This window comes from Naegleria gruberi (assembly GCF_000004985.1).
Source record: "Naegleria gruberi genomic scaffold NAEGRscaffold_15, whole genome shotgun sequence".
Lineage (NCBI taxonomy): Eukaryota > Heterolobosea > Eutetramitea > Acrasida > Naegleriidae > Naegleria > Naegleria gruberi.
In genome coordinates, this window is record NW_003163312.1 from 265,875 (window position 1) to 285,935 (window position 20,061).

General features: G+C 34.4%; 4 protein-coding genes across 4 annotated transcripts; 1 reads left to right on the top strand and 3 right to left on the bottom strand.

Moving 5' to 3' along the window:
• Positions 1-1,581: 1,581 nt before the first annotated feature.
• NAEGRDRAFT_79174 (5'-3' exoribonuclease 1) lies at positions 1,582-4,511 on the bottom strand (the record flags this gene model as incomplete). Its single annotated transcript, XM_002679062.1, has 1 exon — positions 1,582-4,511. One exon carries the CDS (start codon positions 4,509-4,511, stop codon positions 1,605-1,607), a length of 2,907 nt encoding a protein of 968 aa, XP_002679108.1. The 3' UTR covers positions 1,582-1,604.
• A 2,629-nt stretch (positions 4,512-7,140) lies between these two features.
• Positions 7,141-10,428, bottom strand: NAEGRDRAFT_57596 (5'-3' exoribonuclease). Its single transcript, XM_002679063.1, has one exon. The coding sequence runs from the start codon at positions 10,303-10,305 to the stop codon at positions 7,162-7,164; it is 3,144 nt and encodes a 1,047-aa protein (XP_002679109.1). The 5' UTR covers positions 10,306-10,428; the 3' UTR covers positions 7,141-7,161.
• Positions 10,429-10,915: 487 nt separating this feature from the next.
• Positions 10,916-11,899, top strand: NAEGRDRAFT_65737 (uncharacterized protein; the record flags this gene model as incomplete). Its single annotated transcript, XM_002678944.1, has 1 exon — positions 10,916-11,899. The coding sequence occupies one exon, from the start codon at positions 10,916-10,918 to the stop codon at positions 11,897-11,899; it is 984 nt and encodes a 327-aa protein (XP_002678990.1).
• A 1,069-nt stretch (positions 11,900-12,968) lies between these two features.
• NAEGRDRAFT_79176 (uncharacterized protein) lies at positions 12,969-20,055 on the bottom strand (the record flags this gene model as incomplete). The annotated part of the gene is made up of 1 exon (XM_002679064.1): positions 12,969-20,055. One exon carries the CDS (start codon positions 20,053-20,055, stop codon positions 12,988-12,990), a length of 7,068 nt encoding a protein of 2,355 aa, XP_002679110.1. The 3' UTR covers positions 12,969-12,987.
• Positions 20,056-20,061: the final 6 nt, after the last annotated feature.

Here is a 20,061-nt window from a genome sequence, read left to right on the forward strand (position 1 = left end):
CTCACAATGTGATTCTGTTCGACATGCATTCGATCTGAATTATCCAAGAACATGTAGTAGAGAGAAAGTGATTCGAAACTGAGGGCAGAAACCAGGAAAATGATAAATGAAATGGAATTAGCATATGGAAGACACATCATGATTAGCAATGTGAAAGCAACCGAAACGATTGCGTGTGAAATATACGAAACATATGGATTATCCAACATGAATGGATTAGTTTCTTCCAGTTGTGTTTGAGAAAAGTCAATACCATTCACTAACCAAATAACAAACTCTCTAGTTTTGTAAACTGTACTCAAGTACACATCTCTGTAAAGGAAATTCAACAAGGTTTTAGCTTGTCTAATAATGGAAATGCCAGTAAACCAATCTTGAAAATTCTTGGATGAGAATTTCATAGAAATTGGTTGAGCACTTGCACTTTTCAATGGATTAATTCCTTCATTATGATGGGTGACAGTTACTTGAGGTGAAATAATTGGTGCTTGTCTGATTGTCTCTAGATTTGGGGTCACTTCTTCCACCTTTCCAGTTACTATTCTAGAATTATTCAAGGATCTATGCCTATCAAATTCAGTCTTTGGAATTTCATATTCCTTAATTGGAAATTGAACAGTTTGTTGAGATCCAAACCAAAAATTGGCAAGATTTGAAATATCCTGTTTAAATTCAGGTAAATTAATTCTATTCAATGCCATTAATTGACCAATAACATTTCTCTGAGGGAAATATTTTGAAATTTCATTGTAAACATCAACTTTTCCAATTCTACCACCTGAATCAATGCAATTCTTACTCACATCAACAGAATTGATTTCATGATTGAAAACTTTCAAATATTCTTCTTCAAGGGAGGATTTGGAAGATACGTTGGAATCGAATATGATTGGACTAAAGAAATGGAGAGCATCTTTGAAAACTAATCGATCAAAGATTAGATATTTACAAGAAACTGGAAATGAGGGAGAATTAACGGATTCAATCAATGGATTTGGAGGTTCACCAACGAATAATTGTTCATCTATTTTTGGATATCTCAACAAGTAATTGTAAAAAATTGAATAATTACTAAATTTGTTTGATTTCTTATTTGGGAAAATTCTAAACTTGGAATGCACACGTTTAATCTTGCTAACTAAATAATCAATCATCTTCAATTGCTCTTCAATAATTGGAGAGTTGGAACATTTTTCCCGAACCATTTCATTCAATTTTTCAGAAATTTCCAGATATTTCCCATGACTGAGATAAAACTTGTTGAATGTTGACTGTGAAAGTGGGTGTGAGAGTGAGAGATGTGGAGGTTTCTTTAGATAGGTTAATCTTTTCAAAGATATTCTGGCCAATTCGGTTTTTGCAAGTTGGGATAAACAGTTTGTTGCTCTACTTTCGAATAGATTTAATTGTTGAGTTTGATGAAGAGAAGGACTTGCATTGAGTGTGGTAACACATATTGTACCTGTTGCTAGGACTTGGAGGGTGGTGAAGGAAACTATTAGAATGAGGGAAACAAGAAAGATTGAAATGAAGGTGTAAATGCAAGACATTTTTTTTCAACCTTTCCAAATTTGAGTAAAATTTAAAAATGTAAAGATACTATTTTAGTTAATATTAATTTGGATGATTTCGTTCTTGTCAGTTTCGAAAGGTTCCAGAACGACGTTCACTTGTGAATCAATAATATCTGGTAATATTGATAGAGTTGACTTGACTAATCTTCCCTTTTCCAAATCTGACATCCATTTAAAGTATAAATTATTTGGCTGTTTCGTATTTTCTCTTCTTGTTTGTTGTGAAATCAATAGAGAATGACATGCCTTTCTAAGATTTTCAATATTTACAAATGGTAAATGAACAACCATCTTGGAATAGTGATAGAATGGATCTTTCAATGAATTTTTCAATCCTTCATCATTTGGATCAATATCTAAATCTTCCTCAATCGTATGATTACTCTTCTTATGGTACAAATCATAAATTGTCGAGGTGTGAGATGAGATCAATTGGGAGAGAACTTGTTTTTCCTGATCGGTGTGAAGACACTCGTGCACGAGTTTGATTTTGTGGAGTGGGATCACTGCAAGTAAGCTTTCAATTGGATTCAGAGGAAGTCCCTTGTGGAAGGTTATTTCTGTGAAGAGTTCTTTCAAATTTACAAAATCACTAGCTGCAGGAGCATAATGGAAGTTATAGGAATATTCCCAAGATGGCACTCCAAAGTAGTAATAATAAAAGGTCCAGTACATTGCCTTGAGGTATTCCTTGACAAGTTCTCTCACTTGAGGACCTCCACCTTTTGAGGAGCTATCATAAGTGATATTGAGCTTTCTACTATAATAATTAACTTTCCACTTTTCCATATCAACATAGGGTGGAGGTGGCATTCCTTCTTTTTTCTTGAGTGAAATGCTAGATGTCAATACTTTGAATTTCTTGACTCTTTCCTCCTCTTGATGGAATTCAAAGCTCAAATTATGTGTCTTTTGCTTGTAATCTTTCTTTTTGTAATTTTTCTTTGAAACCTTTACAAGTTTGCTTCCAGTCTTGGTTGATACATTTCCAAATACTACTAATTGTTCTACTGAGGTTTGCATGGATGTGTTGACTTGATTCTCAATAATAATTGAGAGTTTGCTCACATTTTGGAAAGCACTGAGTTTCAATTTGAGTTCACATCCACTTGCTTGAATGGATTCTATTAAATCTTTTCCTTTGAATTCTTGATTTATCTTGTGAGAGTCTATTGAAACAAAATCTACAGTTTGATTAATAAATAATTTGATGGAAATTCCTTCCAAATCTTTTGGTGTAGAATTATTGATACGAATTAGTAAGCTGCACAGACTGAGAGGTTGTTTAAATGGAATGTCGAACATTATTTCAGAGTCGATATTACTCTTAGCAATATAGGTACTTGTGAATTTTCCTGAAACGCTAGCAGTGATGGAAGAGAGCATGAGGAACCTCTTCATTTCAATATCTGAATTTAGAGCGAGTGACTTGTCTAAATCAATCATTGCCAATAGATTTTTAAAATGTTCAGTATTGACAACGGATTTAACAACCTCGAGATCATTATCATTTTGGTGACCGGCTTTAGGTTTGCTTTCTTCTTCACTTGCTGTTGTGGTGGTACTGGCCTGCTCTTTAGCTTTGGTCCTCTCCTCTATTGATTTCTTCTCATTGATCAATTGAAGCTCCTTCTTGAGTCTGTTTGTGAGAACTCTCACCTCAAGACGACCAATTACTTGCATGAAAGTTTCTAATCTTTCCAAATTGATGAGTTCTGAAGGATTTGAAGAGTTGGTAATGTAGCATCCCTTAAAGACAGTTGAAAATAGAGTTCTATAAACTTTGAAGAGGTAACCAAGTGCATTTTCGTCCTTTCCAATATCTAGAGTTGGAAGTGAAGAAATAAAGTCATTTCCACAAACAAACAACATGAGAATGAAATCATCAATCACTCTATTCAAATCAAATTCAATACTAGAATTCAAATCTTGTCTCATATATTTTTCAATTAATTTTCTAACAAGAGAAATTTCCACCAAATGAAACTTGTGATCAAATCTGTCCTTGTCAACTGTTCTACTCGAAGAATTTGATTTCTTTTTAAAGTTTCTTCTAACTTTCCATCTAGAATACACTTGATTAAAAGAATCAGACACTGAAGGCATCCAATCTCTTAACACATAAATATCCTCCTCATGAGTAACTAGAGAAAGTAATATCAAATCACTATCCATACCATAAATCATGAATTTTTCACTCTTTCTATTTGGAATTTGTTGAACTTTTCTAATATGACTCATAATCTTGTGTTCTCCCTCACCAAACACACTCGAATCTGAAAAGATAATATTCTCAATATTTCTCCAATTTGGATCATCTTGTAATTTCCTCTTGATGAAAAACTGCAAATGTTCAGATAATTCCTTCATAAAACTAGTTCCACTCGTAATGGAAATTGAATCAAACAATGATTCATCCTCCTTCTTCTTTCTATTTTCCTCTCCGTGATGAAGATCATGTTGTTCTCCGTGATGATTTCCATGCTGATGGTGATGATGATGTCTCTTTGGTAAGCCAGAGTGATTATTGAATGAAACCCATCTTCTCTCACGTTGCTGATTAATCTTGGCACATGGTGCTGATCCATCGAGAGCAAACATCAATGTCTTGGATGGTCTAAACCGATAGATTACCTCCTCCAAATATAACAGAATGGAAAAGATGAATTTTTCCATCGTCATCGGAATTTCCACTTCTTCATTATTTGATGAAGATGAAGAGGATGAAGAAGAGGACGATGATACTAGACGTTCCAATAATTTAGTTTGTAAATTAGTGTCCTTGAAGGTATGTATTATTCCATTCATATCAAGATAGAGATGATCAATAGTCATTGTTGTATTGGATGAAGAGGATGCTGATGAGGATGGAATGATTTCCTTGATCATCTCTGGACATTCACTCAACAGAAATGAAAAGAGAAACGGAACACCCATCTTGTGCTATTTTTTTTTGTAAACTTTTTCATTTTAATCAAAAATTAACTGTTGTTTATCAATGATTGGTTGTTGAAATGATTGAGATATGGACTGGAACTGGATTGTTTCTCGGTTGGAAAGAAAAGACATCAAATCTTTTGAACAATAATGTGTTCCAGGGTTTTTCTATCAAAACCTGCAGTATTAATTAAAAAGAAACTTAAAGCTAAGATCAAGGAAATAGAATTTCTTTAGAACATGGTTCTAAGCTATGAAACATTATTTCCTTACCAAACGTAAATACATCATTGAATAAGAAATCACAATCTCCTTAGTAATTTATTAGAGTGAGAATAATGCAGATTTGTGTAAATGAATTAAGCTTGAGCATGTCATAACACCAGATTACATTATTTATCCTTATAAATATCTATTGTTGGTACAAATGTGGAAAAGTGATTACATTTATGGACTTATTTTAATTACCGCCCACAACCCAAAAAAAAATGCAACAACTGGATATCACCTCGGGTCCTGTCTCTAATTTGTCCCACCTCATTCAATTCATCAGCAATTGTGACGAAATCATCAACCGAAACCCAAAACCACTTCATTATGAAGAATTGCCAAAACCACAAAATTGCAATTTTGACTTTTTATTAATTGGTTCGAGAGCATTAAATCATTATTGGAGCACAGAGAGATGGCCCATCACCACCTCGTCAGACGAATCTATTCGAAACTCCACATGGACACGTACCATTATCAAGAAATGGTCCGAGGAGAGATTTAACAGAAAATCCGATTGGGATTTAATATGTATGAATAGGGAGGCACTTGTTAAATTGTTAAAATCCAAAGAATTTAAACAAGTTTCCATTAATTATATTCTCCATTACAATTTGAAAGTAAGAGATTGTGAAAGTGATAGTTGGAATGGATCGAATAGAAATTTTGTTGATTGGTTTTTGGATGGTGGTCAACCTAGGAGATGGATTGAGTTTTCTGTTCGATTGGAACAATTTGATGGTGAAATTATTGAAATTGAGTATTGTACTGATAGATATCATTTGATGAAATATTTAGAACTTTCGAATAATGTAGTCGATAGGGAGGAAGTGGAGAAACTTCCGTTGGGTTTGAAGGATTCTTCATGTGGAATTGCTCCATTACAATTATTGGAAATTATCAAGAAATCACATTTACAATTCAATATTATGAGTGAAAATTGGTTGAAACACATATTCGATACTGAACTAATTCACTTTATTCTTCCAAAATCTGATCAATATCAAGAAGAATCACTTTCAGATTCAATGAATAATTTTATTGGACTTGTACATTACGATCGTCTCACTAAAAGAATTGTGAAATCCTTACAAGATGATGACAATGACAGTTTGTCCACCAAATTGGAAAAGTACATGTTTCACAAATATAGAAATGATGAAGAGGATGTGGATAAAGTGATTAGTCCAGTAAATGAGGAAATGCTATTCAGTGCATTTGGAGTTTCGGCTATTTTTAAAGAACCTTTTTTGTTGAAAAATAATTTTCAATCACTGAGTTATATTGCACAACAAGTTGCTGCATATTTACTGTCGTCAGTTACGCATGCTATTGAAGATTCGAATGAATTGGAGAAATTGGTATTCGAATCGGTGAGAAATGCTATTGAATATAATTTTGATAACTTTCTCTATTCGATTATTAGGGATAACTTTATGAAGATTGCTGAAATGGTTTACAAAATGTTGAACAAACCTCAAGTTTTCAAAGAATTATTCGAAACTAGAGTTGAAATGAAAGATTTCAGATTTGAAAATACTCCAATTGACTTTGAAAACGACAATGTGAAGGAAGTTTCAAATATGGAAGGCGCCACTCTCTCAAATCAATATCTTCCTATAGAAATTATTATGAAAATAGCATCATACATTCCAAAGGCTCACGATTTCGCCAATCTAATGAGATTAGACAAGAGTTGGAATCATCTATTCGAATCTAATGATGTTTGGAAGTACCTTTACTTTTGCAGATATCCAACACCAGCTCACTACTCTTTCAAAAATGATAATTTCAAAGTGCACGATTGGAAACATTTTGTTCTCTCCAGATCCAACCTGGAAAGAGTTCAGTTTCCAACACAAAATGCATTAGATTGTCTTTCCAATGTGTTCAAATCAAAATTTATTGGGCAATCAACATTTTTTAAACAATTTGTTAATGATTTCTTTAACAATACGTATATTGCCGCCAAGATTTTCAAAGACGATACTGTGAACGAGTATAAAACCTTAAAGGCCTCCTTGATAACTTACTGGCCTCGTCAACCTCCTCTCAAATATGAAATGGAAATTGTTTTAGATGTGGCCGTATACAGATCTGGGGATAGCAAAGGGAGTGGAAGAAGAGATACAGTTAGTGGAACATTGTGTGGCTCAGGATATGAATACTTTTCAGATCCTGTAAAAAAGTCCAAATTCAGTATTCCACAAAATTTCATTGGCAAGTATTATCTGGAAAATATGAAACCTGATCAATATGCTCCTCTCTTTACTACCTTACTGGCACTTGGTATGGGAAATGATTCCATTGTTCTTTGGGTATTGGGATTCGAGTGGTGCCGTTAGAATGGCAATAGTGGTTACAGTTCAAAAATTAAACTTTACTTCTTTACAGTAAACTTGCTCAACAAGGCCTTGAATTTGGCATTTGTACTTTCCTTCAACTTGTTCTTGCTGGCATCAACAGCAGCTTCTGGAGCAGGAGTTGATTCAGTTGTGGTAGATGAGCTAGCTCCTGTTGTTGCTGGCTTGCCTCCCTTATTCTTCTTTTGTCTCTTTCTCTTCTTCTTGGTCTTGCTTTCTGCGGAGGCTGCAGCGGCTGTGGTGGTAGCAGTTGACTCACTTGTTGCTGTTGTTTCAGTGGCTGCTGAGCTTGAGGCCTCTGTTGATGAAGATGCTTCCTTCTTTTCTTCAGTCTTGGTTTCAACCTTGGCTTCTTGTTTTGTTGACTTGTTCTTCTTCTTCTTCTTTTTGGCTGGACCTTCATTGCTATCTTCAGAAGTTCTCTTTTTTTCAGCAGTAACCTTGGCCTTAGCCTCAGCAATCTCAGCTCTCTTGTTACGTGCGACTCTGGCTCTGATTGGTTTTCTTTCAGTGGAGATAGACTTTTCTTCATCCTGCATTTCGTTTGATTCCTCTGTGGTAGATTCCTTCTTTTGGTGTGGAGTCTTTTGGGAATTATCCCTCTTAGAAGCCTTACTTGGTCTATTTGATTTGTAATCTTCGTTACGATTAGGAGCTCTCTTTGATCCTTGAGTGGTCTTTCTTGGGAACTTGATTCTGAAATTGTTACTCAAATTGCTCAAATCTTGATCTTCAGACATACTGACAAATCCTCCTACTTGCTTGAATGTACCGAGCTGTCTAGTGAGTGTGGAAACCAACTTGGCTTTAGGAATTGAATTTGTTGTGACAAATTTGTAAGCATCTTGAATTGGTACTGTAGGTGTACTGAACTTGTAAGCAGCGACTGATGCCTTTAATTCGCTTGCAACTACTTCACTTCCGAAAACCATTTCATTTGTATCAATCTTTGAGAAAACTCCAGAGAGAAGGGTATCATCACCTTTGAATTTTTCTTCCTTTTCAACCTTATCTTCGAGTGTAGAAAGCTTCTTGTTAACTTCTGAATCAACTGCTGTATAAATAACATCGATACCAAACTTGTTCTTTCTCGATTCTTCTTCAGATAAGAGTGGATCAATTTCCTTAGTGATATTTTTAACCAAATCAAGATCGATGGAAGGTAATAATGATACAGCCTTATAAACAATACCAGAAAAGTTACCATCCTTTTCGAATTCCTTTGGGAAGAACTTATCCAACTTTGGATTATTAAGAATGTCAGTGTATGTCTTTGGCAAACAAGCTTCCATACTTTCCTTTGGAAGAATGGAGATAAGTTGTTGGTAAGCTGTTAATGGTTCACCCTTTTCAAAAGTAGTAATATCCTTAATGTATTCATCATTAATTTCATCATAACAATCCAAAATATCACACATGACAGGAGCATAATGTTCAGGATATCTCCAATACCAAGATGGTGGATCATTGTAGGAATAGTAATTGAAAGCCCAAACAATACCACGAAGATATTCTTTAACTAGTGTTTTTCTGAAAAGCAAAGAGGAATCTCCAAATTTCTTATGATAGTATTCTTGATGGATTTCATCTGTATATTTCAAAATAATTGAAGTATTAATTTCGTGAATTACTTCTGCAGGATTATAAAAGCAAGCCTTGATCAATTGTTCTGGTTCCTTTAATGATCTCAAGTTCTTTTTCTTATGGTTTTTGAAATATTCACGTAAAATCTTGAATACTACCTCAAATGGTTTGTGTGAGGCATTGTTTTTAGAAATTGTCTTCATCATTTTATCAAATTTGTGCAATTTAAGATTGGAACCAGAATAACAACCTTTCATATCCTCAATGAAAGAAGGTTGTTGATAAATATCTTCTTGTCTTTGATAATGTCTAATAGTAGAATGATATAATTTAGCAAACATTCCAATTACAGATTCTTCTCTAATTGACTGCATAGCCTTAATCATATTTTTAATATTGATCATAGAACTATTTGTATAATCGACAAGATAGTGAGGTCTTGGATCAAAATTATCCCCAAGACCAGATTCTTCCATACATTGTAATAAATATTTGGCATATGAGTACATGATAATAGAAGCAGCATGGTTGTGCATGACTAGTGAAGGAACGTTTGGCAAAAAGTCATTACCAACAAACATCAAAAGCAGCACAACATCTGAAACAAAGTTGGCATTAGACCAATCAATATTTTGTGATTTCGATGATGTGTCTAATTCTGCAATTGAAGAATAGATAACTCTAGCAAAGTGTCTACCCAATTCAGAAATGTTAAACAATTCTTTGTCTCTCTTATTCATTCTAACATTTTCCGAATCTCTGTAACTGAAAATCTTTGGAAGTCCAATTAAGGATGTCAACATGATCAAGTCAGCATCCAAACCGTGTACTACATGAAGCATTTCAGAGAATTCCTTACTGTTAATTGCCTTTTCTCTCTTCATATAACTCAAAATTTTGTGTTCACCTTCTCCAGGAACACTACTGTCACTCACTATCACCTTAATATGTGGGAATTCAGTAGCAATCAATTTAGCAGCTTGGTGAACTGTACTCATGCATTTCATCATGAAAGGTGTACCTGGTGAAATTACATTGTGATCCCAGTGATTCTTTTTAGCTTCCATCCTTGCAATAGCAGAGTCCAATAACTTTTCTCTTTGCTGAATTTTATCCACTTCACTTTCTTTGATTTCCTTAGTCAATTCGTCCTTTTCCTTTGTAATCTCTGATTGAATTCTTCCAATAAATTTAAGTTTTTGTTCATTTTCACTAATTGCAACAAATCTACGATGACGTTGTTGTTCTTGTTTGGCTGCTGGAGCAACACCATCAACAGCAATATAAAACAAATTATTAGGTTGCACTGTTCTGGCCAATTGTAACAATTCAGCAGTTATTCGTTTCATCATGTCATCTTCATTCTCAGGTTTCTTTCCTGTTTGAGGATGGCAACAGGGGTGAATCAGACCATTCAAATCAATATAGAAATTATCTACACGTTGTTTTAATATATCCTGTACCAGTATTGATTGCTTATTAATTGGATAGACAATTTTATCATCAGCAGCATCCTTCTTGTCATTGGTGTCGATAACATTAGTTACCAACCAATAAATAAATCCCGGTACACCCATTTTACTACTATAATAATACTCGAGTATAAAGTTGTTGTTTTTGAAATGTTGTTGTTAGTAAAAATTGTCAAATAGGCCTATTTGATTCTCCCTTTTAAATAGAAATTAAAAGGGTCGATGAGAAATTCGGGTTTTGCCAATTTTTTTTTAAAGATTCAACAATTATTGCGAGTTGTTTTATTTTCAAGAAGGGAATTGATGATATCTTTTGTTGATGCTGTGTTGTGTTGTGAAGGTAAATCCAGATGTTGAAAGTATTTGCTGAACCTGAATAAAAAATGCTTGATATTAATAGAGGAAGAAATTATTAAATATTATTAATATTGGTTTGGATGTTGATTTGGATGATTGGAAAATAATATATTCAGAATGGTTTAATAATGACCACCAATACTATATAATTCAACAATGTGAAATAGTAATCATCTTATTGCAGCAACACAATTGTTCGCATTCTTCTACATACACAAATATATTTCAACCCTTACAAAAATTCCATCCAATCATCCTCTTCTCCAAACAATGACTGAATATGCGAGCCCCTTCCAATCCCCACAAGAACAAACTTCGATTAATTATTTAAAAAAAACTCTTTCTTGATCGAATTGAAATGCCACCCTCTTCAAACAACAACAAGAGCAAGCCATCTTCTTCGGAAAGACAAGAGGAAGAAGAGGATAATCACAACAATAACATGTTTTGGCAGGAGACGAAGGAGCAAACAGTCACCTCCAGTGAAACCTTCTCTACAGTACAAGATGGAATTAAAAAGCAAAGCAAGACAAAAAAGAAGAAGACCAACAAGAACAGTTTCTCTCATGCACTTATAACCCAACAAGACTTGGATCTGCTTGCAACTGGATTTAATATCCAAACAACAACAACAACTGATACATCATCATCTTCATCAACCATTCCATCATTGCCTCCTCCATCAGAGGCCAATATGATAGAACAAATGGTGGAACCACCAATTGATAATATTCAAACACTCCCTTCAATTCCTGAAGAGGTTTCCATTGATTCAGATGTAGAAATGGACCTATTTGAAAATCAACAAGCTTCTGAAGAAATTCAAGAAGACATAATTATTGGATTGCTCTCTTTTGAAAATCCAAACATTGATATACTCAATACTAACTCTGGTAAAATTCCAAACCTAACTCTTGGCGATGGAAATCTTTTCAATTACTTGGGACACTTCACTAACTATGGAATTGAACCTGAATTCCATTCTCAAACACATGAAGTAATGAATGATTTAACAGATGTTGAGGAATTACCAGCCCTCCCTTACGCTCTGTCTTGTTATGATGAAGAAACTTGCTTAGAGAAACCAATTGAAGAGAACAAGGAGTCTGCAAATCTAATTGATGTTATTTGTGTACCTAAATCTATACTGGATTTAGTTGCAGAGATTATAATTAAAACCTCCTCACCAGCATTCACCCTCCCAATTGAAAGTGAAATTATCAGAGAAAAGGAAGATAGTGATGATGAAGATGAAGATGATTCCCATCCTTCTAGATCTTTTTCACTTTTCAATCCATACTACAAGGATCATGATGATTATGACTATTTCAGACAAAATTAAGTTTTTGAGTTTGAAATAACTTGATCATTGCTGAACTCTGTAAATACTGATTATTGTAACATTATAAAAACCTCAAAGGTTAATTTTAGCTTTTTTGTTGCACTTTTTCTCTCTAATGATGATCAAGCTTGATCTGGGAAAGTTGTTGAGGCAATTTTTTTTAAATTGTGTTCTTCCAGTAACAAGACGAGTTTTTTTGTTTCTACTTTCTTGTGGAATTCATTGGGTCAATTTTTTGTTTTACAAGACATGAACTAATTTGACAATAGAATCAACACAGGGATTTGATTATTCGAATAATGACTTAACAAACCTAAGCATCTTGGATTAATTTATTATTAATTTTAATAATACAAAAAAAATGAAGAGAAGAGAGGGAGCAACTTCATCATCTGATGACGACGATGAGTTACCAGATTATTCCCAGTGGTCATTTGAAAGACCATCGGGTAAGTTGGATGAAGAAATTGGTAGAGTTTTGAATGGAGAGCAGGCAAGTACGGAAGATGAAGATGATGATTTGCCAGATTATTCAAATTGGAAATCAACAACATTGGAATCATCAAACAATAATAATAGGAAACAAACAACCTACAAGGAATTATCACCACAAATTATTGACGAAGAAGATAATATTGTCAAAAAATCATTTCCTATTGATGAAAAGGAAGAAGAATTACCACAAAAACTTCAACAATCACTTTCTAAAATTAAAAAGACAATGAATGAGGAAGATGAATTTTCTTTCATTCCAAAACAAAAGAAAAAATCAAGTGGTGATTCAACAAGCAAGAAGAATTCTTTAAAGGATGTGAAAAAGAACAAATTTGATTTTTCTGACATTTTGTTTGATTTGGATAGTGAGGAAGAATCTTCAGATGAGGAACCTCTCTCTTATGATGAATGGAAGCAAAAACAAGAGATGAAATTGAAAAACAAGAGTCCACTAGACATGCTTGAATCTCTGAAAAAAATGTCTGATACCATCTCACCAATTGATAAACCCCTCAATCCTCAAATGACAGATATGGAACATAAATTAATGTTGGAATGGATGTTCCCTTTGTGTAAATTCAAGCAAAAATAATTTATTGGAACTTTCTAAAAAGAGATCCAGAACCAGTTGATATGGAAGTTGTTCGTCTTCTTGCGGAACCAATTTTGAGTTGTGGAGAAGATGGGTTCTTTTCATAAGGAATGGAAGCAACAGCATACGGAGATACTGGAGGTTTAGTATCTGCAGTAACCAATTGAAGAGTTTGTAATAAAAGTTCATCCAATCTTTTGCCTTCCTCTTCTTCACTTGTGGTTTCCAAATCGAAAGTCATCTTGTATTTACTTGCAGTGGAGAGTAGGTCACTATCAGTTGCTTGATCATCATATTCTGTAGATGCTTCCATACTGTCTTCCGTGATTGTTTCATCGTCTGACATGTCAAAATCGAGATGATCATCTTGGCCTGTAGGAATTGGTATTTCTGGATAGGAAATCTTGATTGTTGTAGGAGAAGATGGTTCAGGAGTTGTGTGAATAGCTTCTACCAGTTCAAGCAAGTTAATTTCCTCTTCATGAACTGATTGTACACTGTACTTGTAAATACTTTGAATAACATCAATGCATTGCTTAATACCATTACCTGCTTGATATCCAAAGACATGACCTGGCTTGACAACTCCAGTCTTGTGTTGTAAACTATCTGTTACGCTCTTTTGGTAGTGCATGATTTGAATGGTTTCCTTTGTCTTTTCTCCACTGTTTTTGACAGTAACGTCAAGAACTCGTGTTGCTTCATACCACAATGGACCTTTAAGCATTTCAATAATAGTTGCAATAAAACCTGCCTTCTTTCCAATATTGGATTTGGACACATTAGCATGCAGTAAGAAGGAATGAAGTATTGACAAGATTGACTTTTGATAGAATTTTGGACCAAACTGAAGCATTTCAATGAAAAAGTCAAATACCTCCTTCTCAAACTTTGGGAAGAATGCTTCACAAAATGGTCTTCTCAGATCCAATAGGAATTTTTCAGAAGTAGTATAATAACCTTTAGAGTATCTAGAAAATACCTTTGCAATTCGTTGGAGGGAAGCATTTTCACAAACTTCAACAATAGCTGATGCAATGGACCAACATTTGAATCTGTTCATATCATCAATGTGAGAGCACAGACGTGGAAGTAAGCCAATCATATTCTTCATGATAAATCTAGAATAAGGACCAACATCTCCCATTAAATCACAATCAATCTTGAAGAAAATGGAAGTCAATTCAATAGTAAGTGGTTCAGAGAATGGACTCAATAATCCTTTCAAAATTAAATCTTGAATATCACTTGAAGCAGAAAGAGCATCTGGTCTACTGGCAATTATAACGTTTCTAATGGCATCATTGCTAATATCTACTCTTCTCAATACTTCAGTAAACAATCTTAGAGCATAAACATAGATATGAGTCACGTCACTGTGCAATAAAGCAGTTGACAACCAAAATATTTGTGGGAAAAGTACTAATCTATTTCTATCCATATTCTTTACAATTACTCTCAAAGTTTCAATAATTTCAACAACAATGGCAATCTTTGTAGTCTCAACAGAACTTTGTTGTGTAGCAACCTTAGCCAACTCTACAGTAAGGTTTCTCATATCGAACGAGTCACCTGAGTGCAATTCCTCCAAGTACTTCTTAAGGTCTTGAATAATATTGACAAAATCATTGGTTCTCAACTCTGGTCTGAGTGTTCTATAGATTTGATATGATCTTACCACATTGTGAATTGAACTACTTCTAGTTGCCCATACAAGGGACTGGTATCCCCAATCACTCTTGATTTCATGTTCATTCTTCAAAATAAATACCACTCTCTCAACAAGAGAGGTGAGTTGTTTAACATTATCACTAACTGGGTTAATACTTGGCTTATCGTCAACTGCCTTTTCTGGAGAGAAGACCTCAACCTCATCCTCGAAATTAGAGAAGAATATATTGGTGGTATTATTCGCAATTTGATTGAGATTGGTCTCATCTATTGTTATATTGTCTCTAGTCCACAAATATTCATCAGTTTTACAATCCAAAAGGAAGTGGATGAGATTTTTGGCTTCCAAGAGATGTTCATTTTGTTCCAAGGTTCCTCCATTGTGTGGTAATTGTTTTACAACTAGACTGTGAATCAAATGAACCAATAATAATTTGGAATTATAAGAAACAAGCTTGATCTTATGGTCCATTCTAATGAACATGTATTGTAAAAGGAGAGGCAAATGTTGTCTGAATACATATGCATGATCATAGGCCACCTCACTCAATAAAATTAACACAATATCTGATCTAACGAGTGGAGGAATTGCGTTTCGGTTAGAACTTTGTCTCTGTGTTAAAACAGCAAAACTCTCAATATTTGGTGAGATTTCACGATAATGTTTGGAAAGTGGTATATCATCTCTAGATTTCTCAATATACTCGATAACAAGAGAATCCACAACTTGTTGAGGTCCAGCACAGGCACAAAAATAGGTAATTTTTTGTGAGATGGCAAACAGAATCTTACAATTGGTTGCATCAATGGAGAATAAGGTACCTCTCTCGGTGAGGTAAATCATTACCTTTCTAATATTTGAAGAGTCACCAGACAGTCTTACCCACATTGCTTTACATTCTTCAGGGAATTGTTGAGCGTAAGTCTTGGTAATGTCAAATAAGATGTCCAATATTCTACGACTCTCAGTCATCTTGGAGTATTTAGAATCGTCTGGAGTGGTTGCTCCTCTGAAGGAATTCAAAATTTGAGATTCGTCAAGGTTCAAGAAAGGAATCCATTCTATAAGAGATTTCAAAAGAGCTCTTTGATCAGTTGGTAATAAGAAAGCCAATCTTGAATAAACCTCTTCGAGTACTCCATAGGCGTATTGTGGATGATCTAAAGCTAACTTGGCTGCTAAACAAACTTGATTATTAAAGTATTGATCCTCAAGTCCGTTAGAGATGTAGTATGGATAGTTTCCACTTTCAGAGTCAGCAGCAAAGAATCTTTGACTAACAAAGTTAAGCAATCTGTAGGAAATGTTTCTGTTAGAAAGTCTTTCAGACACAGACTTGAAAACAATCAACGTTAAAATGACAGGGATTGAGCAGAGCATTTCACATCTTTCAAACACATTACAAATAGCAACGAAATATCCTTTCGAAAGTCTCTTACTGCAATTGTAGCATTGATCAATGCAAATATCTAACAAGTTGGGATTTGATAACAGTGCATTCTCGATAGCTTCAATACCAATTCTTCTGTAGACAAGAGATCTGGAGCAGAGAATTTCATCAATCCACTTCAAGATGGTAATACCAAGTGATTCAATTTCAGTATTTTCTGGAGGTAGTGTTGTTGTTGGTGGTGGGTTATTAGTTCTCAAAACAGAATCTAAAATAGACAAGGAGGATCTGAGAGAACTTCTTCCTTCCCTTATAACAACAGTGCTAGTATCGTCATCTGCAGTATCTTCATCCTCAGCATTTTCATCATTAATCTTTGGATTTCTCTTGTTTTCCATTCTAGTTGAGGCGCTCCACTGTCTTAAAAGTTCCATATTACTCTCAAAGAATTCTCCCAATAACAAACCAGCAACAGCACCACATGATCTATACTTCATTCTTGTAGTCTTCTTCTTGAAGATGCTTCCCATGTTTCTCTTTTCCTCTGGATCTTTGAGCTTTTCTATTGTTTGAGAAAGACTTGCCAATTCTTCTTCTTCTCTCTTGATACTAGATCTGCCATAACCTGTCCATTGAATGGCAAATAACATTAACTCCTTTCTCAAGTTCTTATCAAAGGTTCTATAGCCAGGTTTTGGCGCATAATAGTACAATTTTCTAGAAATGTTATCTATAACAATAAAGAGATGATGCCTCAATGACTGTAAATCAATATTGTACATATTTCCTGGCTGTTTGCTGTACTGAATTTGTTCTTCAATAAATTGGAGGAACTTTTCCTTGATAAATTCATTTTCTTTGAGTGTAGTGTCTTTAATATTGCTTGATAAACGTGAGTAGACTCTTGATATTTGAACTCTGAGGGAGTCTTTCTTTTTCTTATTCTTCTTTTGCTTGTCCATAATGTAGGCCTCATTCTCCAAAACCTTGATACTATCCAGAAGAATTTCGAGTAAATCATCAGGAACGGCACCCAGAGCATTCACTGCAGCTGTTGATTGTTTTTCATAATTTGACTTGAGATGTGGATAAATCATCGCATATAAATCTTTTGCTGAAGAAATTCTTGGTGTTGTTCGTATGATAGTTGCCTTAGTGAGAGGCTCGTCTTCTTCCTTTTGTCTGAATAGATTCTTTCTGGCCATAGAGCAAGCCAAGTTTACAAAGTGACTCCACAATTCAACAATTCTCTGAATTTCACTTGTGACTGTCATTCTTGTATAGACACTATCAAGCAAGTTGTTCAATCTCAATATTCTCTTTGTGATTTGATTGAGAGCAATGTGGGAAGTTGGTTGGCAATAAATAGATAAATCTTTTCCTATTAAACGTAACATGTCAGTAAGGAAATCAGAGAAGGAAAGATTAGGGTCTGCTATGAATTTCTCAAAGCTTTCAGGAGGGCTTGTTTCCTCGCCTTTCCAAATATTTTGAATGTGTCTTAGACCAGATTCTTCAATAAGATCAGCAACTGTTGATGTGTCTGTGTATCTCTTTTTTTCGCTCTCAAGTATTTTCAAGGTAATTGTTCTCACAAGAGTAAATATTTTCAAGCTGGATACTCTAATATATGGATTCAAGTTACAGAGTAAAACAACACCAACAGCTTCTATTGGTGATGGATCAAAGTAACTGGAAATAGGTTGATCTAGACCTTCTGACTTGAGTTTTCCAAAAACTGTTGGAAGTTTCATTCCAGATGGAGTGTCTGTTTCTGGATTATTAAGGTTGGAAATCCACTTCTCCAACAAGAATAAAAACTTTTTCAAAACTGACTTGAGTAAATCAGATCTAAAATCATCAATAGCCATAATCATTTCTGCAAAGGAGTGTACAAGGACTGGTCTTAAATCAGTATGATAATCTAAAAGTTGTAACATGGTCTCCCAAGATACATCTCTAATGTCACCATATTGATGGACAACAAATCTACACAACATATCACAAAGTTCCTTCTTGGTAAACTCACTTGGCAAAATACGAGGAATACATGAGATAGCAGTAACAGCAACTCTTAAACTAGCATACTTGTCTTTGGATAAATTTTCGTGCAAAGGTTTAGTATGGTTGGATTGCAAAAAGTTTCCATAAACCTGCATACATTGTTTTAGGATTGCACTCAACTTGGAAGAAATTTCCTCTTGATATTGATACAAACCTACAGCATCTAAAAGCTTGTCAGTCTTTGCCAAAAAGTTTGTTCCATAAAAAGAAGATGCCTTTGAAGCAAAACTAGCACTCAAAGTTCTATAGCTGGAGAAAGGAGAAGACATTCTCACTGATTGAGTAAAATCCTTCTCCAAATCATCAGCTTCTGTTTCATTGCTTGATCTACTTTGAGTTCTATCCAAAAGTTTGTGAACCCAAGGGAACTCTGATGTTTTTTCATCAGTTCCAAGAATGGAGGAAATTTTCTTCATATCATTCACCTCAGCAATAGCTAAAAATGCTCGAAGTGCCAAGTAGACTGTTTCAGGAAGACAACTTGAACTACTGTCCAAATCTAAATTCTTAATGACCATATTTTTCATTGCATAGTCCATTCTGTTGTTTGCTACCATTACAATTACATCAACTGTGGCATCATAAATGTTGTCCAAGGCTGGTATTGATGGTGGCACTTTCTTTCCACTCAATAATAAAGCAATTGTTTTTGATAATATCTCAATTACTGTCGATTGGTCAGACTCGTTAGCAATTTTCAAATAGTAACCAAGGGTATGAAGTAAGCAATCCAATCCCATTAATTTGGTTCCCTTATCCTTGCATAACCTGAAAATATCTGTTAAAAATTCTTTGAAGGGAGCAATAAATACTGCTTTTGGATTTAAACACAAAACAGCTGCTCTAAAAGGAAAAGCTGTGTTCAAGTAAGATGCCTTTCTACACATTTTCTTTGCTATTGAAAGCAGGTTTTTCAAACCAGCAAGCCAATCTCGATAATCAATACCATTCTTGTACTCAAATTCAGCAAGTGGAGAAAGCATGTTGGCAAGAGATTCTGCAAATGCTCTCTTGATTTCTGACTTTTTGGCTTTCCCAAAAAAGTCTGTCATTTTCTTCATCAAATCTACACTCTCGTTAACTTCTGCTGGTTTAGATAATCTAATTTTTAAATATTTTAAAGATCTAATAAAACTAGCAGCTTCATACTTATATTCTAATCTAGCACTAGCTTGTTCCAAAAAATTATCAGAAATCTTTTGGAACCACTTCACTGACATTAAACCAATAATCTCAGCAAAGAGGTCAAGAACCTTCTTCTTACTTTCCTGAAGTGATTCCAATCCTGTAGTAATATTTACATGAGCTTTCTTAAATCTATCCATACATAAAAATTCAACTTGTTCACAATTTTTGATAGAAAGTTCTGGTTGTCTGTAGGAACCTAATGTCAAAAGCACAGTCAAAGAAAGAATATAGTCAGCTGCCAATTCTTTTCTTTCTGTGAAATTAGAATAGAGGATTTCTTGCTTGGTGAGTGCTGTTTTTTTAGGTACATTTATCAGCTTGTCTCTTATACGTTCCTTTACCATTTTGGTAGGTGTACAATCAAGGTGTACTCTCCAATCAATAAGTGCTTCTATCATTGAATTTAAATGATGTTTAGAAATAGCAGAGAATGCAGAAAGTAATTGTTCAAATGATTGACTTGAAAATGGTGAATATGATTCCGATTTTCTATTTGATGACTCGGTTGATGTCATTCTACTATCCATAGAAATCATGGATGCTGATGAAAGAGGTGGTGAACTGAATATTTCAGATGATCTACTAGTATTTACAGTTACATCTCTTAGTATTATAGAACCCCTAGAAGATCCTTCAAATGTTGAAAGGTCATTATATTGCATATCAATCGCTGAAATCAATTCATTATATCCATTTGTAGAATGACTTGTGTTATTCCAATTTGTTGTAGCTCTTGGAGCTGCATGATTAAACATCCTAGA

Bases quoted from the DNA above. Each gene is read 5' to 3' on its own strand.
- NAEGRDRAFT_57596 (XM_002679063.1), bottom strand. From the start codon at position 10,305: ATGGGTGTACCGGGATTTATTTATTGGTTGGTAACTAATGTTATCGAC.